The sequence below is a fragment of the Narcine bancroftii genome, chromosome 2, assembly GCF_036971445.1.
Source record: "Narcine bancroftii isolate sNarBan1 chromosome 2, sNarBan1.hap1, whole genome shotgun sequence".
Lineage (NCBI taxonomy): Eukaryota > Metazoa > Chordata > Chondrichthyes > Torpediniformes > Narcinidae > Narcine > Narcine bancroftii.
The window spans coordinates 85,441,158-85,463,551 of NC_091470.1; the positions used below are offsets into that span (position 1 = coordinate 85,441,158).

At 43.7% G+C, this 22,394-nt stretch overlaps 1 protein-coding gene across 1 annotated transcript in view; it reads right to left on the minus strand.

Moving 5' to 3' along the window:
- LOC138752893 (BRD4-interacting chromatin-remodeling complex-associated protein-like) overlaps positions 1-22,394 on the minus strand; it is a 111,957-nt gene that overhangs the window by 21,296 nt on the left and 68,267 nt on the right. Inside the window, exons 8-17 of the mRNA XM_069915505.1 lie at positions 12,407-12,511; positions 8,759-8,941; positions 7,771-7,861; positions 6,457-6,581; positions 6,220-6,333; positions 5,730-5,834; positions 2,507-2,629; positions 1,879-2,037; positions 813-941; positions 589-650 (exon numbers count right to left, since the gene is read on the minus strand). Of these exons, the coding sequence (XP_069771606.1) occupies positions 589-650; positions 813-941; positions 1,879-2,037; positions 2,507-2,629; positions 5,730-5,834; positions 6,220-6,333; positions 6,457-6,581; positions 7,771-7,861; positions 8,759-8,941; positions 12,407-12,511 (1,196 nt within the window). The remainder of the gene's footprint in view (positions 1-588; positions 651-812; positions 942-1,878; positions 2,038-2,506; positions 2,630-5,729; positions 5,835-6,219; positions 6,334-6,456; positions 6,582-7,770; positions 7,862-8,758; positions 8,942-12,406; positions 12,512-22,394) is intronic.

A 22,394-nucleotide genomic window follows, 5' to 3' on the forward strand; every position in this document is an offset into this window, starting at 1 on the left:
TTCCCACACATTCACAATGGATGGAGCCCTAACTCACAAATGACCTGAGCAGAAATTGTGACCTTTTCAGACCACAAAGGAAGGAGGGTCCAGGATAGAGGAAATTGAGATAAAATCATACTGTTTGTCCCATTGTGGACATTCTGTACATTCCCCGCCTCACCACTTCCTGCCTTGGCTCAGGAAATGCTTCCTCTTCACATGGCACAGACACATTTTCCAGTGGCTGGCACTGAAAGCCCATTTGGTGATGAGGAGTGTCGGGAAGCTCTAGGAAGAATAATGGAGAAGAGAGCTCTCGCCCAGAAAGCTTTGCAGGCTCTCTCCATCCGCGACACTAACCCGGTTCATAAGCCTGCGGTGGGCTTTAGGTGACACCACAGAGGGCACCACCTTTACTCTGAATCATTATTCCGCCATATAGGAGAGGAGGCAGTTTCAAGGTGCAAGCCAGACAACTATGTGCTATTTTACAACTGTGCTGAACTGGAGGGCTTAACTACAGGATCTTTCTCTGAGCAAAAGAGAGAAGTATTCATATGCTCAGATCATGCCCAAAGCAGGTTTGAACAAAGTCTGTGTACTTACAAGTCTGCCCTGTTTAGAGTGGCTCCCACTGATTGCTTCAAACTACCAATTGGTTCTTCAAACTGGCAGATAAAAGAAAACAATATGAGATTCAATGAAAATGCAACAAACTGCCTGGATTTTGCATGTGAGTTTTTACAAATGTGATTTAACTTATACAAGCAGCTGTGAAAGACAGATTAAGAAGTTCCCGAAGAGAGTTCATCAAATGACAAAGCACTAACCAGTGCTGACTGTATGTTTGCTGTTGAGGTTAAACAGGCAATCCCTCTCCCAAACATTTGAAATTGGACTGGCCCCTTACTCAGAGCGACATTCAAGCCTGTGAGGTCAGTGATCATACCAGGCGATGCCTGGAAAACAAAAGGGAGATGGTGTGTCCAATGGATTTCAGGGCTTATAGCTCAACAACAGATCACCAAAGAGACAATTTATTAACAAATAAAAGAATAATTGAGTCCTGGTCAGCCTCTTCCACTTCTTTCCTGGAATTCACAGGATTGCTGGAGACCTGTCTGTGTTTTGAGGAATTCAGATGATCTCTACCCCAACTCCCTTATTCAGCCACTCTGTTTTCCCCAAGTAAAACACTTCACCTTCAATGACGAAACATCTAACTGATTATCAGCCTGCGGCGTTCTCTAGGAGAGGTCGACACTGCATTCTCCTTCACATTTATGTTTTTTTACACAGCTGTTGCATTCCAGGAAATTATTCCCAATTTCCCGGAACACAGTCTTTGTAAAAAGATTGGAACAGGAATAAGGAGTCATTCCCATTCTGATATTTTATCCCCTTGACCCCAAGTCAATTTCCCTGAACGCCTGCAGTCTAAAGTTAATGCAGGCATTCCGTGAACAACGGGCTAATGAATAGCAAGTCCCACCTCTTTAAACACCTCACTTCTGGTACGCTGTCTAAACTCGCATGAGGAAACGGAGATTCCCAGTTTTGGTCGTTCGCGTGTGAACGACCAATGCCGGGACCTCCAACATTCTTCAGACCGGTAAAATCACGCAAATTTTATCTACAAAATACAATTGCTCCCAGACCTCACCCAAGATGAGCTGGTGTTAACCTCATTTTATGCCTTTGTTCTGAACCTTTCCAGGAGAGGAAAAAATCTTTTGTAAGAAACAAATACAAGATTCTTTGGATACAGAGGATGGCACGGTGAGAGTTAATTGATATATATGCAAGTACAATGTAAAAGGTCCCTGGATCATGACCCATAAGCCGGAAAAAACTGCCTCTCAGCATCCACCTGTCAAACCTCAAACTTTGCTACACATTTCCAATCAGCCCACATTCTAAACACAGACCACGGGCCCAGATGAGTTTGACAAAGTCATAAGATGAGGTAAAAGCCAGCTCATCCTGTTTGAGGTCTCGGAGCAAGGTGAAGGATAATGCAGCGTCGACCTCTCTCCCAGAGAACGCCGCAGGCCGCTGATCAGTTAGATGTTTCGTCATTGAAGGTGAAGAGTTTTACTTGGAGGAAAACAGTGTGGGAGAATAAGGGAGTTGGGGTAGAGATCAGCTTGGTCCATCTGAATTCCTCAAAACACAGACACGTCTCCAGTGATCATGTGAATTTGGCTGTTTTACTCACACAATAGCCCCCTCTTGTAATGAGATTATGAGAGTTTATTTTCATATGCATTAGTATAATGTATGGAAGCAATTCAATGATTGCTTTCTGCAGCTACACTGGTATGTGAAATACTTCAACAAACAATAAGTTAAAATAACACAAGAGACTACAACTGCCACACCAACCTACAGGCAGATGATGCACTACTGATAAAAAAGGATAATTAATAGAAAAGCATAAGTAGATAAATATTCACAGTGCAGAAATGCAAAAGAACATGCCGTTTCAATAGTGCAGACAGATTTTGTTATGCTTGGGTGATACAGGGAAGTTCAAGAGCCTGATAACTGTTGAAAAAAAACTGTTCTTGAACCGAGAGGTGTCAGACTTCAGGCTTCCTGATCTTCTGCCTGAAGGTAGCAGAGAGGAGAGCATATTGGGGATGAGCTACATGAGCAAGGGTAGACAGATACTCTGCTGTGACATGAGCACCAAGCTCAACTTGCCAAGGGTTTGATTCAGTCATCACAGAGAGAGCCACCTGGTGACAGACCTTTACAATGGAGCATGCACCAGTCAGCACACGCTTTTACTGTTCATCACAGGAAACACTGGGAATCTATACTTTGTGATTCAAACAGTTTGTTTGAGTTGCATGATTAATCAAAATGACAAGAACACTCAAATAATGGGATTAAATTTGAAGTGATATCCTTCTTATCCCTCTCGCACTGTGAAGTTCTCCTTTGTATGTTTATGTTAGGATAGATGAGTTGTACAGACGATATCTCTCTCTGCAATCCATAGATTTCTTTTTTTATATACCTATAAAGTTGTATTTTTTTCAATTTTTATATTATTTCTCTGAGAGGGGGAGGTTGGGTGCCAGGGAGGGGTTTTTGGGATGTGGTGAAAACCATCATGTATGTAATTAATTTGTTTTTTTAATATCTGTATATTATAATAATTATAGTTCCTAAATGTAAATAAAATATACAAAAAAATCAAAATGACAAGCAAAACCTCGAGGCCACAGTTTCTGTGCAGATGGAGTGGTGGGGCCAAAGCAAGGAAATGGTCTTGGTGCTGGGCATCTGTGTCAAAGGGAGAGCCTGAACCGTAGAGGGCTCAAGGTTACCTTGATTACCAGGGTAACTTACTCCTCGGCACACAGCAGAAAAAAAGTTAATAAGGTTCATCTTGCTCGGATGCTCTAACCCTGACTGTGTGGTCAACAGTTCCCCAACTAAAAAATAGTGGACCTTTCACCATCTACCTGTTTTTCCACATTCCTGATGAAAGGCTCAGGCCCGAAATGCTGGTTGCTCTTTACTTCCTATGGATGCTGCGTGACCTGCTGAGTTTCTCCAGCAAGCTTGTGTTGTGTATGAACTCACACAATTAAATCTCAGAGACGTGATGCTTTCTCATCCTTTACATCTATTAGACTAACATGGCTACTGACACACAGGGTTTTATATATATGGAAGGGTGACATCATGACGTCCAGTAGAGGGCGGGTTTATACCCAACACTCTCCCCCCCGGTGCGATAAGTCCTGACTGGGCCCCTTCGAACTAATAAGATTACATCGGGCTCAGCACCCAACAGTTGATGTACTGGATCACCAGTGCAGCACCCACCTACAGGTCCTACACACTGGGATACCACCAGTGCAGCACCCACCTATAGGTCCTACACACAAGGACACCATCAGTGCAGCACCCACCTACAGGTCCTATACACAGGGGCAGCACCCACCTACAGATCCTACACACAGGGACACCACCAGTGCAGCACCCACCTACAGGTCCTACACACAGGGACACCACCAGTGCAGCACCCACCTACAGGTCCTACACACAGGGACACCACCAGTGCAGCACCCACTACGGGTCCTACAAACAGGGACACCACCAGTGCAGCACCCACCTACAGGTCCTACACACAGGGAACCAACCAGTGCAGCACCCACCTATGAATCCTACACACAGGGACACCACCAGTGCAACACCCACCTACAGGTCCTACACACTGGGATACCACCAGTGCAGCACCCACCTATAGGTCCTACACACAAGGACACCATCAGTGCAGCACCCACCTACAGGTCCTATACACAGGGGCAGCACCCACCTACAGATCCTACACACAGGGACACCACCAGTGCAGCACCCACCTACAGGTCCTACACACAGGGACACCACCAGTGCAGCACCCACCTACAGGTCCTACACACAGGGACACCACCAGTGCAGCACCCACTACGGGTCCTACAAACAGGGACACCACCAGTGCAGCACCCACCTACAGGTCCTACACACAGGGAACCAACCAGTGCAGCACCCACCTATGAATCCTACACACAGGGACACCACCAGTGCAACACCCACCTACAGGTCCTACGCACAGGGACACTACCTGTGCAGCATCCACCTATGGGTCTTACACACAGGGGGCCAACCAGTGCAGCATCCACCTATGGGTCCTACACACAGGGACACCACCAGTACAGCACCCACCTACGGGTCCTACACACAGAGACACCACAAGTGCAGCACCACCTACACACAGGGAGCCAACCAGTGCATTCAAAAATCAAAAAGCAAAAGGGTCTTTTGAACAACCCACCTCACCCTTCCCCACGACACCACCCCCTTCATCTGATGCAATGAATGAGTTGCACAAAACTCAAATTCTTGCGAAAAAATGCTTTAACCTTATTCAATAGGAAATTTCTACTTGAGAAACAGGAAAATATTTTAAATATATCTAAAACTAATAGGCCCGTTCAAGCAGTTCCACACTCATTCACTCCCTTGATCATTCAAGACTGAACATATTGCAGCTAATCGGATTCAGCTGGAGGAACTCAACGGGTTGAGCAGCATCAGTAGGAGAGAAGAGTGGTCAACATTGTGGGCTAGAACCCTTCATCAGGACTGACAGTGTGGTGGAGCGAGAGCTGCACATTAGGGCGGGAGTGACAGAATCGGGGTTAGATTGGTGGACCAGGGAAAGGTGAAGTATGATGGACAGAGGTAGTTGATTGGCAGGTGCCAGTCAGAGGGAGAGAACAGCAAGAGAAGCAAAGGGGTAAGGTGAAGGAAGATGAGCTGTACAGGATGGGGTGGGTGAATGGATCAAGCCTCTCATGCTGGAATCTGATACGAAAGTTTCATCAGTTGTGTAAATGAGAGACCAGATGGTTGAATGGGTGGGGTGAAGGAGAGGGGAAGAATCCTGAGGGAAATTGCAGAGGGGAGGGGGGAGGAACCAAAGAGGGAGGTGAATGTGATGGGTGGACTGGGTGAGGGTGGGTGGGAAATGGAGGAGGCAATTGGGAGGGGAAAGGGGGAAAAATGGAAGTTGTTCAGAAGAGAGAAGATCATGACCTGAAGGTGGAAAATTCAATGTTCCTCTTCTAAATACATTGACTGCATCAGGTATTCCCACTGTGTCCTCTTCTACATCAGTCAGACTTGGGAACTGTTTTGCAGAGTTTTCGCTTGGTCCACAATGTCAACCCCAAGCTCCCAGTCATTGCCATTTCAGCTTCCCTTCCCAGACCCAGAAAAACCTGCCCAGCCACTCCCAGAGTGAGGCCAAACATAAAGGAGAACAACTCCTCCTCATGTTCTTCCCAGGGTGTCTACAGCCCAAAGGGATGAACATTCAATTTTAGGTAACGAGTCACCTCCCTCCTTCTGAATGATTTCTATTCTTCACCCTTTCCCCTCCCCTTCCCCCAATTTCATCCCTTTCCCAACCACCCCCATCCATTCTCATTCCCAAACCTCTTCCCCACCCCACTATTTCTCACTCGAGGTTCTTTCCCTCTCCCTCCCCCATCATTTTCCACTCCATCTGGTCTCTCATTACACCAATATTTTCACCATATCAGGTTCTATCATTGGAAACCTATTACCCCCACCCCCAACTTGTATGACACATCTTCTCTCCCACTCTTTTCTTTTCTATCTTGCACCTGCCAGTCAACTGCCTCTGTCCGTTATCCTTGTCTACCAATCCCCTACTGGCACCGATCCTACCCCTTCCACCCTGGTCTCATTATGCCTACTCTCCCTCTCCACACTCTCAGTCCTAATGAAGGATTTTGACCCACAGCCTTCTCCACCAAATTTAATCAACTTCCACATGAAAACTACAGGGTTTATTCCTGTGCCAAAACACCATTTTCCCTAATAATCCTCTGTAAAAAATTATGACAAAACCCAACCTGAATTTTAGCAAAATCTTAAATTTATAGCTACTTGTCTTTGAGTCCCCAAAGACTTAATCTCGACAGAGCCCTGAACAGTCTCGATGTGGCCTCCTCCACGTTGATGAGACCAAATGCAGATTGAGTGAGCTCTTCGCTGAACACCTGCACTCTTGTCTGTGGGTCCAAGTTTGAGCTTCTAATAGCCAACCCTTCACCAGTAGCCAATTCCCTTCACCATTGCCATCTGTCTTCAGTCTCAGGTGAGGCAAGACATAAACTGAGGACCAACACATCATGTTCCTCCTGGACAGCCTTAAACCCAATGGCTTGAAATGTGTTTTTTTTTGTATTTTAGGTCGTCCCCATTTCTATCTGGTTCCACTGCTTCGATCTCTTCTCCTTAATTTTCACTCAAATATTTCTCCCTCTCCCAGTGGTCTCTCCCCCTGCCCATCTCTCCATCTTTCTCCAACATCCTATCACCTCTTAGCCCCTTTACAGATTTCTTTTTACCTCTTAATATATGTGATATTGCTCCTTCTTATTTTAGTCTTGATAAAGGATCCAGACTGGAATGCTGACTGACCATTTCTCCCCACAGATGTGGTCTGATCTGCCAAGTCCCTCCAGCTTTTCATTATTTGATAAAGATTCTAGCATCTGCAGTTCTTATGTTTCATACCTAATTAGTTTTAGATTTAGATTTCGATATACAGTTCGGTAACAGGCCGTGCTGCCCAATCACACCCAAATGACCTACAACCCTCAGTACGTTTTGAAGGGTGGGAGGAAACCAGAGCTCCTGGAGGAAACCCATACAGACACAGGGAGAATGAACAAACTCCTACAGACAGCACAGGGTTCGAATCTCAGTCCCAATTGCTGGGGCTGTAACAACGTGGTGCTAACTACTATGCTAACCATGCCACACCGTAGTCTTGACTGAATTCTCTCTGTAACTCAACACTCTGTTCTGTGTTTTTTAATTGGTATACTATGTATGGGTTGATTCATTGGATTGCATGGAAAAAAAATCTTTCTCACTGTACCTTGGTGCACATGTCAAAAAACTTGAACTTGACACATTTTATAAATCTCCTCAGAATTTAAAGAAGTTTTATCTCTCCAGTTCCAATACCGAGTTCTTGACATGAAAAGTTATCCCTGTTTCTCTCTCCACAGGCACTCTCTGACCTGGTCCATGTTCCTAGCATTTTCTATTTTTTTTTTAGATTTTTAGTGCCAATAACATTTTGCTTTTCATGCCCTCACTCGTTGGTTGCCTCAGCTCTAGAAGACAGTCCCAGAATCTCACTTCTCTTTTTCATTTATTTTTCAGTGCACTGTCATTCCTCAGGGTCACATTCCTGGAGGTACACGATTGCAGCTACACCTTCTTTAACATAGTCAAACAGCCCCAGGCATTTCACCAGAAAAAATCTTGCACCTGTCCCCTTTCAAAGGGAAACAAAGGAAGAATTACAGAGAGAATTCCAGAGCTAAGAGTCGAGACCAATGGTTCTCAACCTTTTTCCCTCCACTCACATATCACTTTAAGTAATCCCTGTGCCATCAGTGCTCTGTGATTAGTAAGGGATTGCTTAAGGTGGGATGTGGGTGGAAAGAAAAGGTTTGAAAACCACTGTTTTAATTATCCCTAATTGACTCATTATGTGCATGGTTTCATAACTCCAATGGAAGTGGGCCAATGACAATTTTTCTCAAGCAAAATATTTCAGTAACAATTGGGTCTAGAGTGGTGATTCTCAACCTTCCCTTCCCACTCACATCTCACCTTAAGCAATCCCTTATTAATCACAGAGCACCAATGGCACAGGGATTACTTAAAGTGGCGTGCGAGTGGAAAGAAAAAGGTCAGACCACTGATGGAATATTCCCCCCCCCCCCCAATCCCCTTGCTTCCCCCATTGTCTTTCCATTGCCTGTCTCCATTCGCACAGACGTGATAAATACCACCTTGTCCCTTATCACATCCAATTAACACCTTTTGTTGGTCTGGATTCCTACCCCACTGTTTGAATTCAAGGACTTTCTGATATATCCTGCTTATGTTTTTTTACCTGAAACATCCATAATATATTTTTGTCAAAAAGATTCTAGGTGCTGAATAAACCAGCTGAGTTTCACAAGCATTTTGGTGTTTTTACTACAATCACAGAATCTGCAGCCTATCGTGTTTCTCTTAGACCATTGATGGGTTGAGAATTAATTCCTGGAATCTCTCCATTCCTCCCTTCCTTCAACAATAGAGCTTTGAACACAAAGACATCAGAGAGGGGAAGTGCATTGATTCCTTGGGCTTGGTTAAGGCGATAAAGACCAAGGGGTACAGGGCCACCAGACATTGAGAAATGAATGAATATTTTAACACTGAGAAGTTGCTGATAAAGGACTCGATACAGGTCAGAGAATTCAGGTAAGTGCCCAAAGTGATGGGGAGCCCACAGGACATTGCACATCATGGCAGGAGAGGACAGCAGCTGGTGGTAAGAGGATAGCAACCAAAGACAACACTGCATTTTCAAGAATTAATCATGAACTTATTACTTATGTTCAATATCAGAAAGCAACAGGACAAATACACTGATACTAAAATTACCTGAATTCTTATCTGAACGCTCCAATTTATAAATCACAAAGATTTATATTCAATTTGAAGATACAAATGGTCAAACAGGTGGCTAATAAAAATCAATGAATTCACAGTATCACTACATGGAAGCAGCTGCAAGCTCCTCTCATTCCTCTCAGGGACTGTGGAAAACAGTGGCTGAAATTATCAGCTAACCCGACAGAGACTGTGTGAGACTTAAGGCTTTGCTAACTATTCACTTCCTTTTGAATAGTGGCCTTCCTCTCGCAGATGGTTTGAGATGAAATGAGTACTCACAAGTTGAATACAAGTCAACAGTGATTCAAACTTGAAAACATTACCATCTCTTTCTCCACAGATGATATCCGCCCGGTTGACTATTTGCCACAGCTTTTGACTTTACTTCAGATTTCTACCATCTGCAGCCTTTTGCTTTTTGATTGTGTTTGTTGGCACAACAATGAGCAATGCCAGGGTGGTGATGTGCACAAATGCAGGATACTGCTATGCTGGGAGTGGACATTTCCTGATGTTCAAAATGAGAAGTGCAATTTGAAACTGAAGGACTGGGAGAGACATGGAAGGCTTTGACATCTTAAGCCAAACACAATCTCCTGCAAAAACACAGCAGATCAAGCAGCATCAGTAGGAGGGAAAGAGTGGCCAATGTTATGAACCAAAACAGTGATTGGGACCAGACCGGGGTTCAAATCCCATGCTGTTGGTAAGGAGATTGTATATTCTCCCCATGTCTCCATGGGTTTCCCCTGGGGGCACTGGTTTCCTCCCACCTTTCAAAATGTATTGGGGGTGTAGGTTAATGGGGTGTAAATTTGGCGCAGCACAGGCTCATGGGCAGAAATGGCCTTTTACCGTGCTGTACATCTAAATTTAAAAAAATTCAGGGCTAAGGAAGGTGTACAGGAACTGCATAATGTGGACAGACACATGCTCAGCACAGACACGTGGGCCAACGGGCCTGTCCTTGCACTGCCCTGTTCTATGTTCTATGACGTTTTCTGGGATGGGAGTGGATCAGGAGAGAGTAGGTTTTATTTTCACAGAAGTGGAGGGGGTTGAGGGGTGACCTGACAAAGGGAGATCAAATGATGAGGGCGATTAATATGGTAGAAAGTGCACAACATTTTCCAATGCTCATTATGTCTAAGGCAAGTGGGAAAAAGAGGATACGCAAGATGTTTAGAGGGGAAATGTGAGATCTACTTTTTCACAAAGAGGCTTGATGGAGTCTGGAATCCACAGCCTAAAGAATTTGTGTGTGAAGGAAGAAACTTTCACAACATTTAAGAAGCATTTAGACATGTACTTGAGCTGTCAATAGCTATGGGTATAATCTGCATAAATGGGATTGGTTTAGACAAGTGTCAGGGCTAGCGTGGACATGGTGGGCCAAAGAGCCTGTTTATGTGCTGTATCACTTTTTTGTTGCCACTAACTGTGACCACACTCTCCAATCCAATCTCATCATGTGTTTGCTGCTTTTCCAATTGAGCAGGGAAGTGGCAGATGGAGTTCAATCCAGGTAAATGTGAAGTGATACACTTTGGGAGGTCGCGTGGTTAAAGGCAGGATTCTTAACAGTGTGGAGGAACAGAGGAATCTTGGGGTCCAGGTCACTCAAGGTTGCCACACAGGTTGACAGGGTGGTTAAGGTGTATGATGAGCTGGCCTTCATTAGTTCAAGAACCATGAGGTAATGTTACAGCTCTGTAAATTCTGGTTACAGCACATGGAGTATTGCTTTGAGTTCTGGTTGCTTCATTACAAGAAGGCAATGGAAGCTTTACAGAGTTGCAAAGATGATTTATCAGAGTGCTTCCTTGATTAGAGAACGTCTTATAATAAAAGACTGACCGCGCAAGGGATTTTCTCTTTGAAGTGGCGGAGGATGAGAGGTGACTTGATTCTTGTGTCTCAGATTATGAGAAGTATTGAACTGTCAGTCAGCACCTTTTATCCAGACCAGCAATACCAATACGATAGTGTGTCTGTTTAAAGTGAGTGGAGGAAAGGTTTTTATATAGACCAGTGGTTCTCAACCTTTTTCTTTCCATTCACCTACCACTTTAAGTAATTCCTATGCCATCGGTGCTCTGTGATTAGTAAGGGATTGCTTAAGGTGGGATGTAGGTGGGAAGGGAAGGTTGAGAATCACTGCTCTAGACTCAGTTGTTTCTGAAATATTTTGCTTGAGAAAAATTGTCAATGGCCCATTTCCTTTGGAGTTATGAAATCACAGACATAACAAGTCAATTAGGTACGATTAAAACAGTGGTTTTCTTTCCATCCACATCCCACCTTAAGCAATCCCTTACTAATCACAGAGCACTGATGGCATAGGGATTACTTAAAGTGGTATGTTAGTGGAAAGAAAAAAGTTGAGAACCAGTGATATGGAGAGAGGTGGGTGCCTGGGGGTCGCACTGCCCGGATAGTGTTGAGGCTGGTACAATAGGGACATTTAGAAGCCTCTTGGATAGGCACATAGATGAGTCTGAGGAAGGGTTAGATTAATCGTGGAGTAGGTTTATACGGGTTGGCACAACACTGTGCTGAAGGGCCTGCATTATTCTATTTTCTAATCCTTCCACATCAGTTCCCTTTGACGCATGCCATAGTTTCATCCAATGTCTCAGTTATAGCATTTCACATCGCAATAGAGGTAAAACCACTGTTTTAATCGTACTTGTTATGTCTGTGCTTTCATAACTCCAAAGGAAATGGGCCATTGACAATTTTTCTCAAGCAAAATATTTCAGAAACAACTGGGTCTAGAGCAGTGATTCTCAACCTTCCCTTCCCACCTACATCCCACTTAAGCAATCCCTTACTAATCACACCTAAAGTCCTTAAGAACTCCAGCCCTTTGAGCTTGTTCCAACATTGAGCTGAATTGTAACTATTCCTCACTGTATTAACCCATCTTCATTCTGTAACTTTTCCCAACAAGAATTTGTCATCTTTAGCTTCAAAGAAGCTAATCTTGATGGGTGATGGAAAATTAGATTTTAATTTCCTTACTGTTAAGATGTGCTTTCTGCTTCACCCGGAAAGGCTCAGATTTCAAGCAGTTTTTCACTCCATTCATCAAACACAGTCATTGAAACCACAACATGGAACAGGCCATTCAAACCAAGTGGCCCATTTTGACCAAGTTATCATTCTGCGCTCATCCCATTTGCATGGTTCAATATCTCTTTGTGCCTTTGCAGTGGAGATAAGTGCACGAGATGCATACTTGACATAAATTGTGGTCTATTTTTTTCTCCAAGGGAGGCAGAGCTCAGGGTGAAGGTACCATGAGGTGGAAGTGGTTCTCGGTCGATTCCTTACCTGCAGTGTAGACTTGCAGCTATGGCTGGACAGTGGCTTTAAGTGAATTGTCTGAAATTTCCCTGGCCCTTGTGGAGACGCTGTCCTTGCAGAGCTCGCCCATGACAACACACTGAGCCACCCACAGCAACCGAGTCTGGTGGAAGACAGAATTAAAACCAATTGTCCGTTTGCACTGTACTTAAAGTGGAACTAAAGACTGGTGGGTGGAAATTGTTCCTTTCCCAGTGACCACTAGTGTTTCCCTTCACCTGATCGGTGCCAATGCTTCTTGGTTGGTTCTTGAGGACAGAGGATTCCAGTTCTAGATGCCAAGCTTACCTCCAAGAGTTATGGGTAAACTTGCAGAGTCGGGATTAGAGTTCCTGTGTAAATATATACCTCGCCCCTTGTCCATCAATGGCCCTCCCTTCTTGCTGCTTCACACATGACCAATTTGACCATTTACACAGGAACTCTTTTACACTGTTCACCAATAATTCTCAGCTGGGGAATGAAAGTTAGAGAGCACATCAACCAAGAAAGATGTGAGAGAGAAGGTCTACTAAAGATTAGATGGTGAGGAGGGAGGACAGCAGATGAAGAAACTCCACCAGTTCCGCTTTAAGAAAGGTGCAAAACTCTGTAATTCATTATTACCATTGGAGCGGGAGGCCATTCGGCTGAGCTTGCCTGTGCTGGCTCCTTGAAAGGAGCCCACTCCTCTCTACTCTTTCCCCACACATCTGCACCTTTCCCCTATTAAATGTGTCCATTTCCTTCCTGAAAGTTACAATTAATTCTGCTTTCCAGATGCCCCCATCTCCCTTCACGTACATTCCTCAACAAGCTTATCCTGGGATCCTCTGACCCTTGATGTTGCTGGGGTCCACTTTCCTGATTGATCCTCACACGAGTCCAACACAACTTTGAATGACTGTTTCCACAGCTCTCTGAGCTAGAGCATAAAGGTTCACAGCCCTTTAGGAGAAGGCTTTCCTTTTTGGCTCAGCCTAAAATGTGTGACTAATTCACCTGAGGCTTCCAAGATCCATGTTTACTCAACTCGAAAACTTCAGCATCTGCCTCGCAAGCTTCTTCAGGATCTTACAATATGATAAACTTCGGAGAGCAAAGGGCCAATCACTGAATGAATGGCTTCTCTTATCGAACCCCTCATACCTGGAGTGCATTTGGTGAACATTTTCTGCAGTGCTCCAAGGTAATTCCAAGTAGACTGAAACTGTGCGCATTACTCCAGAAATAGTCCTGCCAATACCCTATCCAGTTGTAGCAAGACGTCCTTAATTTTGCACTCCATTGGGCAATGATTCACTTACCTTCTAAATTAACTGTTTTACACACGAGGACACCTAGATCATTGTTTTTCCAGTCCTGCCTCAGGCATCTCAAATCCAATTTATCCAGTCTCTCTTCATAACTTCATCGCAAGCTGCTCTTACATTTACCATCCCTGTTTGTGAAGCAAAAATCTGAACCCCTTCTTCACCTTCTCATCTGCCACATTCAGATGTCTCTTAGACTTTTAGAACAGGTCCTTCTGTTGCTCAATACTCCACAGAGGCCTCTTATTCATTGCAGAAGTTCTACCATAACTTGTCCTCTCCATTTGGTCAGAAAAGTATTAAACCCCAGCTGTACCCAACTTATATTTGCATCCAAATCATTGAGGTATATGGTAAACAGTAAGGATCCTAGCACTGTCTTATCATGGGATTTCTGATTACAAAAACAACCCCTCACCATCATCCTCACCATCTCCTGTTGACAAGCCAATTTGTCAACTTTCCCTACGTAGATCTCATAGGCCCTAATTCTGGGTGTCTGCTATGTATTCAAAGGCTTTACAGCAGTCCATGTGGGCTGCATCCACCACAATGCCCTCATCAACGTTCTTGGTATCTCTGCAAAAAATACTCTTCCTCTGAATATTTTTTTCTAATAATTTCTCCACCACGAACAAGAGACCAGTTGGTCAAATAATTGTCTGTCTTATCCCTTCTACTATTGTTCCATCACCCAAACCAGTGGTTTTCTTTCCACTCACATACCACTTTAAGTATCACCAATGCCATCGGTGCTCTGTGATTATTAAGGGATTGCTTAAGGTGGTATGTGAGTGGAAAGAAAAAGTTTGGTTGAAAACCACTGTTTTAATCGTACCTAATTGACTCATTATGTGCAGGGTTTCATAACTCCAAAGGAAATAGGCCAATGTCAATTTTTTTCAAGCAAAATATTTCAGTAACAATTGGGTATGGATCAGTGATTCTCAACCTTAAGCAATCCCTTACTATTCACAGAGCACTGATGACAGAGGGATTAATTAAAGTGGTATGTGATGGAAAGAAAAAGGTTGAGAACCACTGACCCAGACACAGCATGGATTTAGGAAAGGTAGGTTGCATTTAACTAATTTACAAGAGTTCTTTAACAAACACAGTGGACAGAGCAGAATAGGTGGCTATGGTATACCTGATTTTCCAGAAGGCTTTTGATAAAGTGCTGTGCAAAAGACTTCTGCATAAGGTAAAGATGCACAGAGTTGGGAGTAATATAGGTTAACCAATAGAAGGTAGAGAGTTCAGATAAATGAATGGTTCTCTGTTTGCAGCCCTAGCTCTGACCCCTGCAGCATGCCTAGCACTGACCCTTGCTATGTGCTGCTGTGTTTGGTGCTTGGCCTGCAACTTTTCACGACAAACATTGATGATCTAGAGGAGATGGGGACCAAGTGTAGTGTTTTCTAATAAGGGAGAAATGAGCAGGAAATCAAATTGTGTAAAGAACACAGAGATGCTGTAGAGAGATATAGATGGTTACATGAGTAGGCAAAAGTCCAGCAGATGGAGGACAGCATTAGTGAATATGAGGTCAACTTTGGAAGGAAAATGGTAAATCGGATCATTAGTTAAATGATGAAAGATTGCAGTATACTCTCGTGCAGAGAGATCAGGATGTGTTTATGATGAATAACAAAAGGTCGGCCTACAGGTAATCAAGAGGCCAAATGGAATGTTGCCCTTAATTGCTAGAAGGAATGAATTTAAGAGCTTGGAGGTTCTGCTGCAACTGAGCAGGGTACAGGAGAGGCATCACCTGGAGAACTAAGTGCAGTTCTGGTCTCCTCACTTGAGATATACTGGCTTGGGAGTTAAACAAGAAAGCTCTGCAGATGCGAGGGTCAAGTGCAATATACCAACGTGGGAGGTCATGCAGCATGCATAGGATGTAAAGGGTAATTCACATTTTGGGCCTGGGTGCTTCATCACTGCAGAGGGGATTATCTTATGAGGAAAGATTGAGTAGACTGGGAATATATTCCTTGGAGATTAGAAGGGCGAGGGGTATCATATAAAAATGTGTAAAATTATGAAAGGAACAGTGAGTCTGTGCCTTCAAAGGGAGGTTAGTCTCCCCTTGGCCTTATTTCTGGAGGTGAGGGGAGAGGAAGAAGTATTCAAGTAAGTGGTTTGCATTAGGACTGGAATATTATATTACATTCTAAGATAATCGACTGTGCTGGATTAACCGTGCTTCATGTGGCCAAGCTGAATCTGGCACCTGTCTGCCTTTTCAGCTCAAGCCTCATCTTTCAGTGTGAACAGGGGAGATGCCAGGGAATGGCTTTAATGCGGTGGGGCTGAGCAGATTCATTTCACTCATGGATGTGGACAGAAGGAAGAGGGTGGGAAGCCACAGAAAGAGATTGGTCCAATTGTCACTGCATTGCAAAGCCATTTTGAGAGGGAAAGTTCCAAAGATTATACATCAGATGGAGAGAGATGCTGGTGGATAGGACAAAGGTGAATTTTGAGAAGAAAGGAACAAGATGGATTTTGCAATCGTCAGCAAAAGAAATGTTAAAACCTTCTATCATACAGGTTCAGGACACCAAACTGTAATTGTCTGCATAATGGATGCTGGCTGGCTCCAAAAATCAACCTGGTGTCATGAAGAGGGTAATAATAATGAGAAGCTGGAAGGTCTCAGCAGGTCGGGCAGCATCCATGGAGAGAAATTGCCAGTCAACGTTTCAGATCGGGGAACGGCGCTGACTCATTCTTCTCCATGGACACTGCCTGTCCTCTCGAATCCCTCCAGCTCAGGATTCCAGCACCCACGGTTCTTGTGCATCTCTTGGACTTCTCAAAAGGTTAGTCCCATTCTTTGTAGCTGCCTCTTCAAGAGCAGTCAACCAAGTCTCACACCACCTCTCCTTGTCTCTAACCATGCAAGTTCCTCATTCCCAAATATCCCTTTCCACATGATTGGTGTAGTCAGATTCCAGCATCTTTTCCAGTAGAGTATATCAGATTCTGACAATTCTGAGTGGAGGGAGATTCTCTTCAACTCTCTGCTAGGTCTTCAACCAACTGTTAATGACTTGAACTAGAAGTAAACTTGAGGAATAAATCATATTACTCCTGGGCAATGTTAACCTAATGGCATGAACATTGATCCAATCCACTGTTTCCATCTTTTATTTATTTACTCCTTTACTTACTTTTTACTTTCTCTCTCCCTCTCTCTCTCTACCCTCCTTCCTAATAGTTTCTCCCTCTACCCAACTCTCCAGTACCCACACCTGCTCTCCTCTATCTATCACCTATCACCCTCTGTGTGTAACTTCACCTATTCTATCTTAGTCTTTATAAAGCCTTCAAACTTGAAACGTTGACTGTGACCATTTCTACGCATGGATGCTGTCTGACATGATGAGTTCCTCCAGCAATTCTTTGCTGATCGATGACCTACTTAGCAGAGGGGTAAGACTTTGTCAAGACATCATGTCCTATTAAACTTTTTGAAAAATTCACCCTTCCAAGGAGAACAGAATGCAGTAGCAACTCAATTCCATTCCCTTTCTTTCTTTCTAATAGCATAGAACAGGACAGAAACAGGCCCTTTGGCCTTTATATAAAGTCTTCTCCAGTCTATTCAAATGTTCTGGTAAACACCTCATTTTAAAGTGGATAAACATTGGACAATTACGTATTAGCTACTTAGAGACTAGCATTATTTCAGGTCAGGTCATTCGTCTGAGTGCTACTGGTACCATGTAACCCAGTACTACCTGTCACATGGTCGGGTGGTTGGTGACTAAACTGGCTCCCCCATGTGGCTACACACCCTGCAGGATGAAAAACAAGACCTGTCAAAGGGCGGACGAACCCTCTTGTAGGGTCAATGGCCATCTGGCAAACATGCGCTGTGAAGCACGGAAAGGGCATCCCTTGCATTGAATCCTGGTCTAGCCATTCACTGCAACAGAATTTCCCCCAGCCCTCTTGGACCTTACCATGCAGCTGGATCCGGGAGGGGATGTCAAGAGGGTGGGTCTGGACCTGTGTGACCCCATCTCACCTAAATCCATTCACGCCCACGCTGTTCCTTTCTGAGGAGTGGGGTATTATCAAACCCCACAAACTGACTGAAAGGAACCATCATCATCCTATGGGATGGAGAACCAGAAGAGATTTCAACTATTACAGACACGACAAATAAATGCGGTGAAAGCTTCTTCATAAAATCAAATAAGAGCCCGCAGGCAGTTGCAAAATTCCCTGCACATTAATACAAAATCAATGGGAAAAGACTAAGGAGAATGAGGAAGAATAATTACACCTGGAATGCCAAATGTGCCCAAATTCCCCACACTTTCAGTTTTTATTTTCCACAATAACTGTATCAAATGCCTGGTGGAAATATTAAGTCCTGGACATCCACTTGACTCACTACACACATTTCTGCTTCAAAGAACTCTGGAAAAATTGGCTAAATGCAATTTTCTTTCAATTCTCTTTAGAACATAGACACAGAACAATACAGCACAGTACAAGCCCTTTGGCCCACGAAGATGTGCCAATCTATATATATACCAACCAAAAAAAAACCAAAATCCTCCCCTTTATTTTTCTTTCATCCATGTGCCTGTCTAAGAGTTTCTTAAATGCCCCTATTGTTCCAGTCTGCACCACTGAAATGCTTTGCAGGCACCGACAACTCACTGTGTAAAAAAACTTACCCCTGATGCCTTCCCTAAACCTCCCTCCCTTCTCTTTGTTAAGATGTCCTCTAGTGCTTGCTACTCCTGCCCTGGGACAAAGTGTTGGCTGTCTATCCCTGTCATAATCTCGTAGACTTCTATTAAGTCACCTCTCATCCTTCTCAGCTCGAGCTCTGCTATCCTTGCCCCATCTAGTAAATTTCCTCTACACCATCTTCAAAGCTTCCACATCCTTCCTGCAATGAGATGACTAGATCTGAACACAATATTCTAATTTGGTCTCAGCAGAGATTTATAGAGCTGCAATATTACATCATGTCTCCTGAACTCAATCCCCTGGCTAATGAAGCCCAACATAGGCCTTCTTAACTATCACATCGACCTGAAAGATCTATAGATTTGGACCCCAAAGTCCCTCCGTTCTTCCACATTGTTAAGACCATTAACCCTGTACTCTGCCTCCAGGATTAACCTTACAAAATGTATCACCTCACACTTATACTCTATCTGCTACTTTTCCATCCATCCTTTCTAGATCCTTTTGTAAACTACGACAACCTTCAACACTATCCACAACACATCCAACCTTTGTTTCATCCACAAACTTACTGACCCATCCCTCTACTTCTTCATCCAGGTCATTTATAAAAATTACAAAGAGCAGGGGCCCCAGAACAGATCCTTGAGGAACTTCTCTAGTCAGTGACCTCCAGGCAGAATATTTCCTGTCCACTACTAGCATGTTTTTTACAGGCAAGCCAATTCTGTATCCACACAGCAAAGGTTCCATGCATCACATACCTTTTGACTTTCTGAACAAATCTCCCATGTATGACCTTGACAAATGCCTTTCTAAAATCCATGTACACCATATTTACCATCCTATCTTCATCAATTTCTCCTCAAAACCTCATTTAGGCTTGTGTGGTATGACCTACTCCTCACAAAGTCATGCTGACTATCCCTGTGAAGACTGTATTTCTCCAAATTCTCATAAGTCCCATTTTTAAAAATCTTCTCCAATAGTTTGTCCTTTACTGATATAAGACCCTCTGGTCTATAATTCCCTGGATTCTCCCTGTTGCCTTTTTCCTATTGCCATTCTCCAATCCTCCAGCACCCCCCCTGGGGCCAAGGAGGATGCAAAAATCTTTGCCAACATCCAGCAATCTCTTCCCTCTCTTCCCACAGCAACCTGGGACATATCTCATCTGGTCCTAGGTTTTTGTCAATTTTAAAATCCAAAACTTCCTCTTTCTTAATCTCAACATGGTTCAGCACATAAGATTGTTCTATTCTGACCTCACCTTGACCAAAGTCCTTTTCTTTGGTGAATATTGAAGCAAGGTATTTATTTAGGTCATTCCCAACCTCTTGCACCTCCAGCCCCACCTTCACTCTCGTACTTCTTTCTGTTCTTCACATATGCACAGAACGCCTTAGAGCTTTCCTTAATCCTACTTGCCAAGTCCTTCTCATGCCCCCCAGCTTTCCTTTCTTAAATTCCTTCCTAGCTACCATATAATTCTCATGAGGCCTTCCTGTTTTTTGCTTCCTAAATCAAATGTATACTTCCTTTGTCCTCTTACCTAGCTTCCTCATCTGTTTTGACAACCATGGTTCCCTTTTCCCTGTCTCAGTGAGACAAACTTATCCAGAACCCCACACAAGTAGTTCCTAAACATCCTCCACATTACCTCAGTGCTTTCTCCCGAGAACATCTGTTCCCAATGTGACAGAGTATTTTGAGGTGGCTTGGGAGGAATTGCTAGATTAGCTTGCACACACACATTTTAAAACACAGGACTTTTGCAGAGTACTTTTTGCAGAAAGAGCAACCAAGTTGCAGAATACAGCTAGCCTGGGAGAGCATGTGATCTTTGCAGGCAGAGGGAGAAGGGTTTTGCTCTCAGAGAGGGAGGGTGGGAAACAGAGAGAGAAGGAGTCACAGAAATCTGTTCCAGAGGGACAAGCTAGCAAACTTTGGAAGGCTGCCTGGTCAAAGGAGAAGACTGGTGGCCTGAAAGGTGACCTGAAAGAAAGAGGATCATCTGGAGAACCCTGAAGGGGGCAAGTTTCGTTGGCAAGGCTAATTAAAAAGGAATCAATTGCGGATGTCCTAGAAAAGGAATCACTCTCTGAAAACCAGCAAGAACCCTCCTGTTAAGCACCAAAGCCTGGTGAACTTTGTTAATGCTAACTTCTGTGCACAGTACAAGAATTGCCTGCAACTTGTGTGATTGGTCTGTGAGCCAAATAACTTTTCTAATCTTAAATATACATTATACACACCTGCGCTTAGTATTAGAGGGGAGATTAAGTAGGATAGGCAGGTTAAATAAGTAGGTTAAGTAATAAGTTAAAGTTTAATTCTGTTTTCTTGTTCAATCATAATTAAAAACTACTTTTGTTTAAGTAACCCTGTGTTGTGGTGCATATCTATTGCTGTTGGTTTTTGGGGTCCTTTGGACTCCGTAACAGCAATCACTGGCATCACTTGGGGTGTATGGGGGGGTGTGGACCACACCGGGTGACACCATCAGAGGGGGTGACATCAAAATGACTGTCTATAAAATTGTTGTGCAGTGTTTCAACACAAATTTATTATTAAAAAAAAAATTCATGTAGATAGTTCTAACAATAAAAACATTTTCCATAAGACCAGCTTACATGTATCAATATACCTACAAGGCTAAAACTCCCATGATCTCAACCCTGTAGTTTCAGCCCCATTCCGAAATCTGCCTAATTCTCTGTTCCTCAGTGCCCCGAGGGCTATTTGGGGGCCAACAGATTACTCCTAATAGTGATTGCTCCCTTCCTATTTCCACCCACACTGACCCAGTAGACACTACTTCCCTTTTGCAGCTGTGACACTAACCCTGACCAGTAATGCTATAACCCCACCCCCTTTTACCTCCCATCCTATCACTTTTAAAACATCTAAACCCCAGAACCTGCATTAGCAAATCCTGATATTGTGTTAGCCAAGTCTCTATAATGGCTATAACATCGTAATTCCATGCTCCAAGTTCTCTTTTATTCCTTATACTCCTTGCATTGAAATAAACACATTTCAAACTCTCCAACTGACTTCATTTACGTGTCATCCCATATCTGTCCTTCCTCACAAGCCCACAATGCATTGCATCATCCTTTCCACCTTCTGCTCTAGTCTCTGCCCTCACATTCTGGTTCCCATCCCCCTGCCAAATAGTTTAAACTCTCTCCAACAGCTCTAGAAACCTGCAGCCAGGATATTGTTCCATTTCCAGTTCAGGTGTAACCCGTCCTTTTTTGTACAGGTCATACTTTCCCCAGAAGAGACCCCCAATGACCCACAAACCTGAACCCCTGCCCCCTGAACCAACTCTTCAGCCACACATTCTATTTATTCCTACCCTCAGTGGCATGTGGCGCAGGCAGCAGTCCCAAGATTACTACCCTTGAGGGCTTGCTTTTCAGCTTCCTTCTTAACTCTCCATATTTGCTCTTTAGGAACTCATCCCTAATCCTATCTCCAGTATGTCATTGGTACCAACATGGATGGCGACATCTGGCAGCTCACCCTCCCACTTCAGAATGCTGTGGACTCAATCTCTCTTACCTTAAGGGGCTCTGGGCAATACTAACAACTCTTTGCCTTATGTTGTGTAATATTACATTTTCTGTTTTATTAAATGACAATAAAAGAATCTTGATTGTGGATTTTGCCTAATGATCTTGAATTGTTCCATTTGCTTTCCCCAATCCAATGGAGCTTCTCTAAATCTAGGGAATTTTGCCGAACTAAAACCAATGAGTTAGCATCTCTCCCCTGGACTCCTTTAATGCACCAGGATGAAGCTTGTCAGAACCCGGGGATGAGTCAGGCCACAATTCCAACCCCATGCTCAGCACCACTTCCTTCAGAGAACACAATTATGTTCCAAAATGAATCTGCACACATTACACTTTAAGGAGTGAGTGGTCTCCTATGCTACAGGCTCCTTAATGAGACAGTAACAAG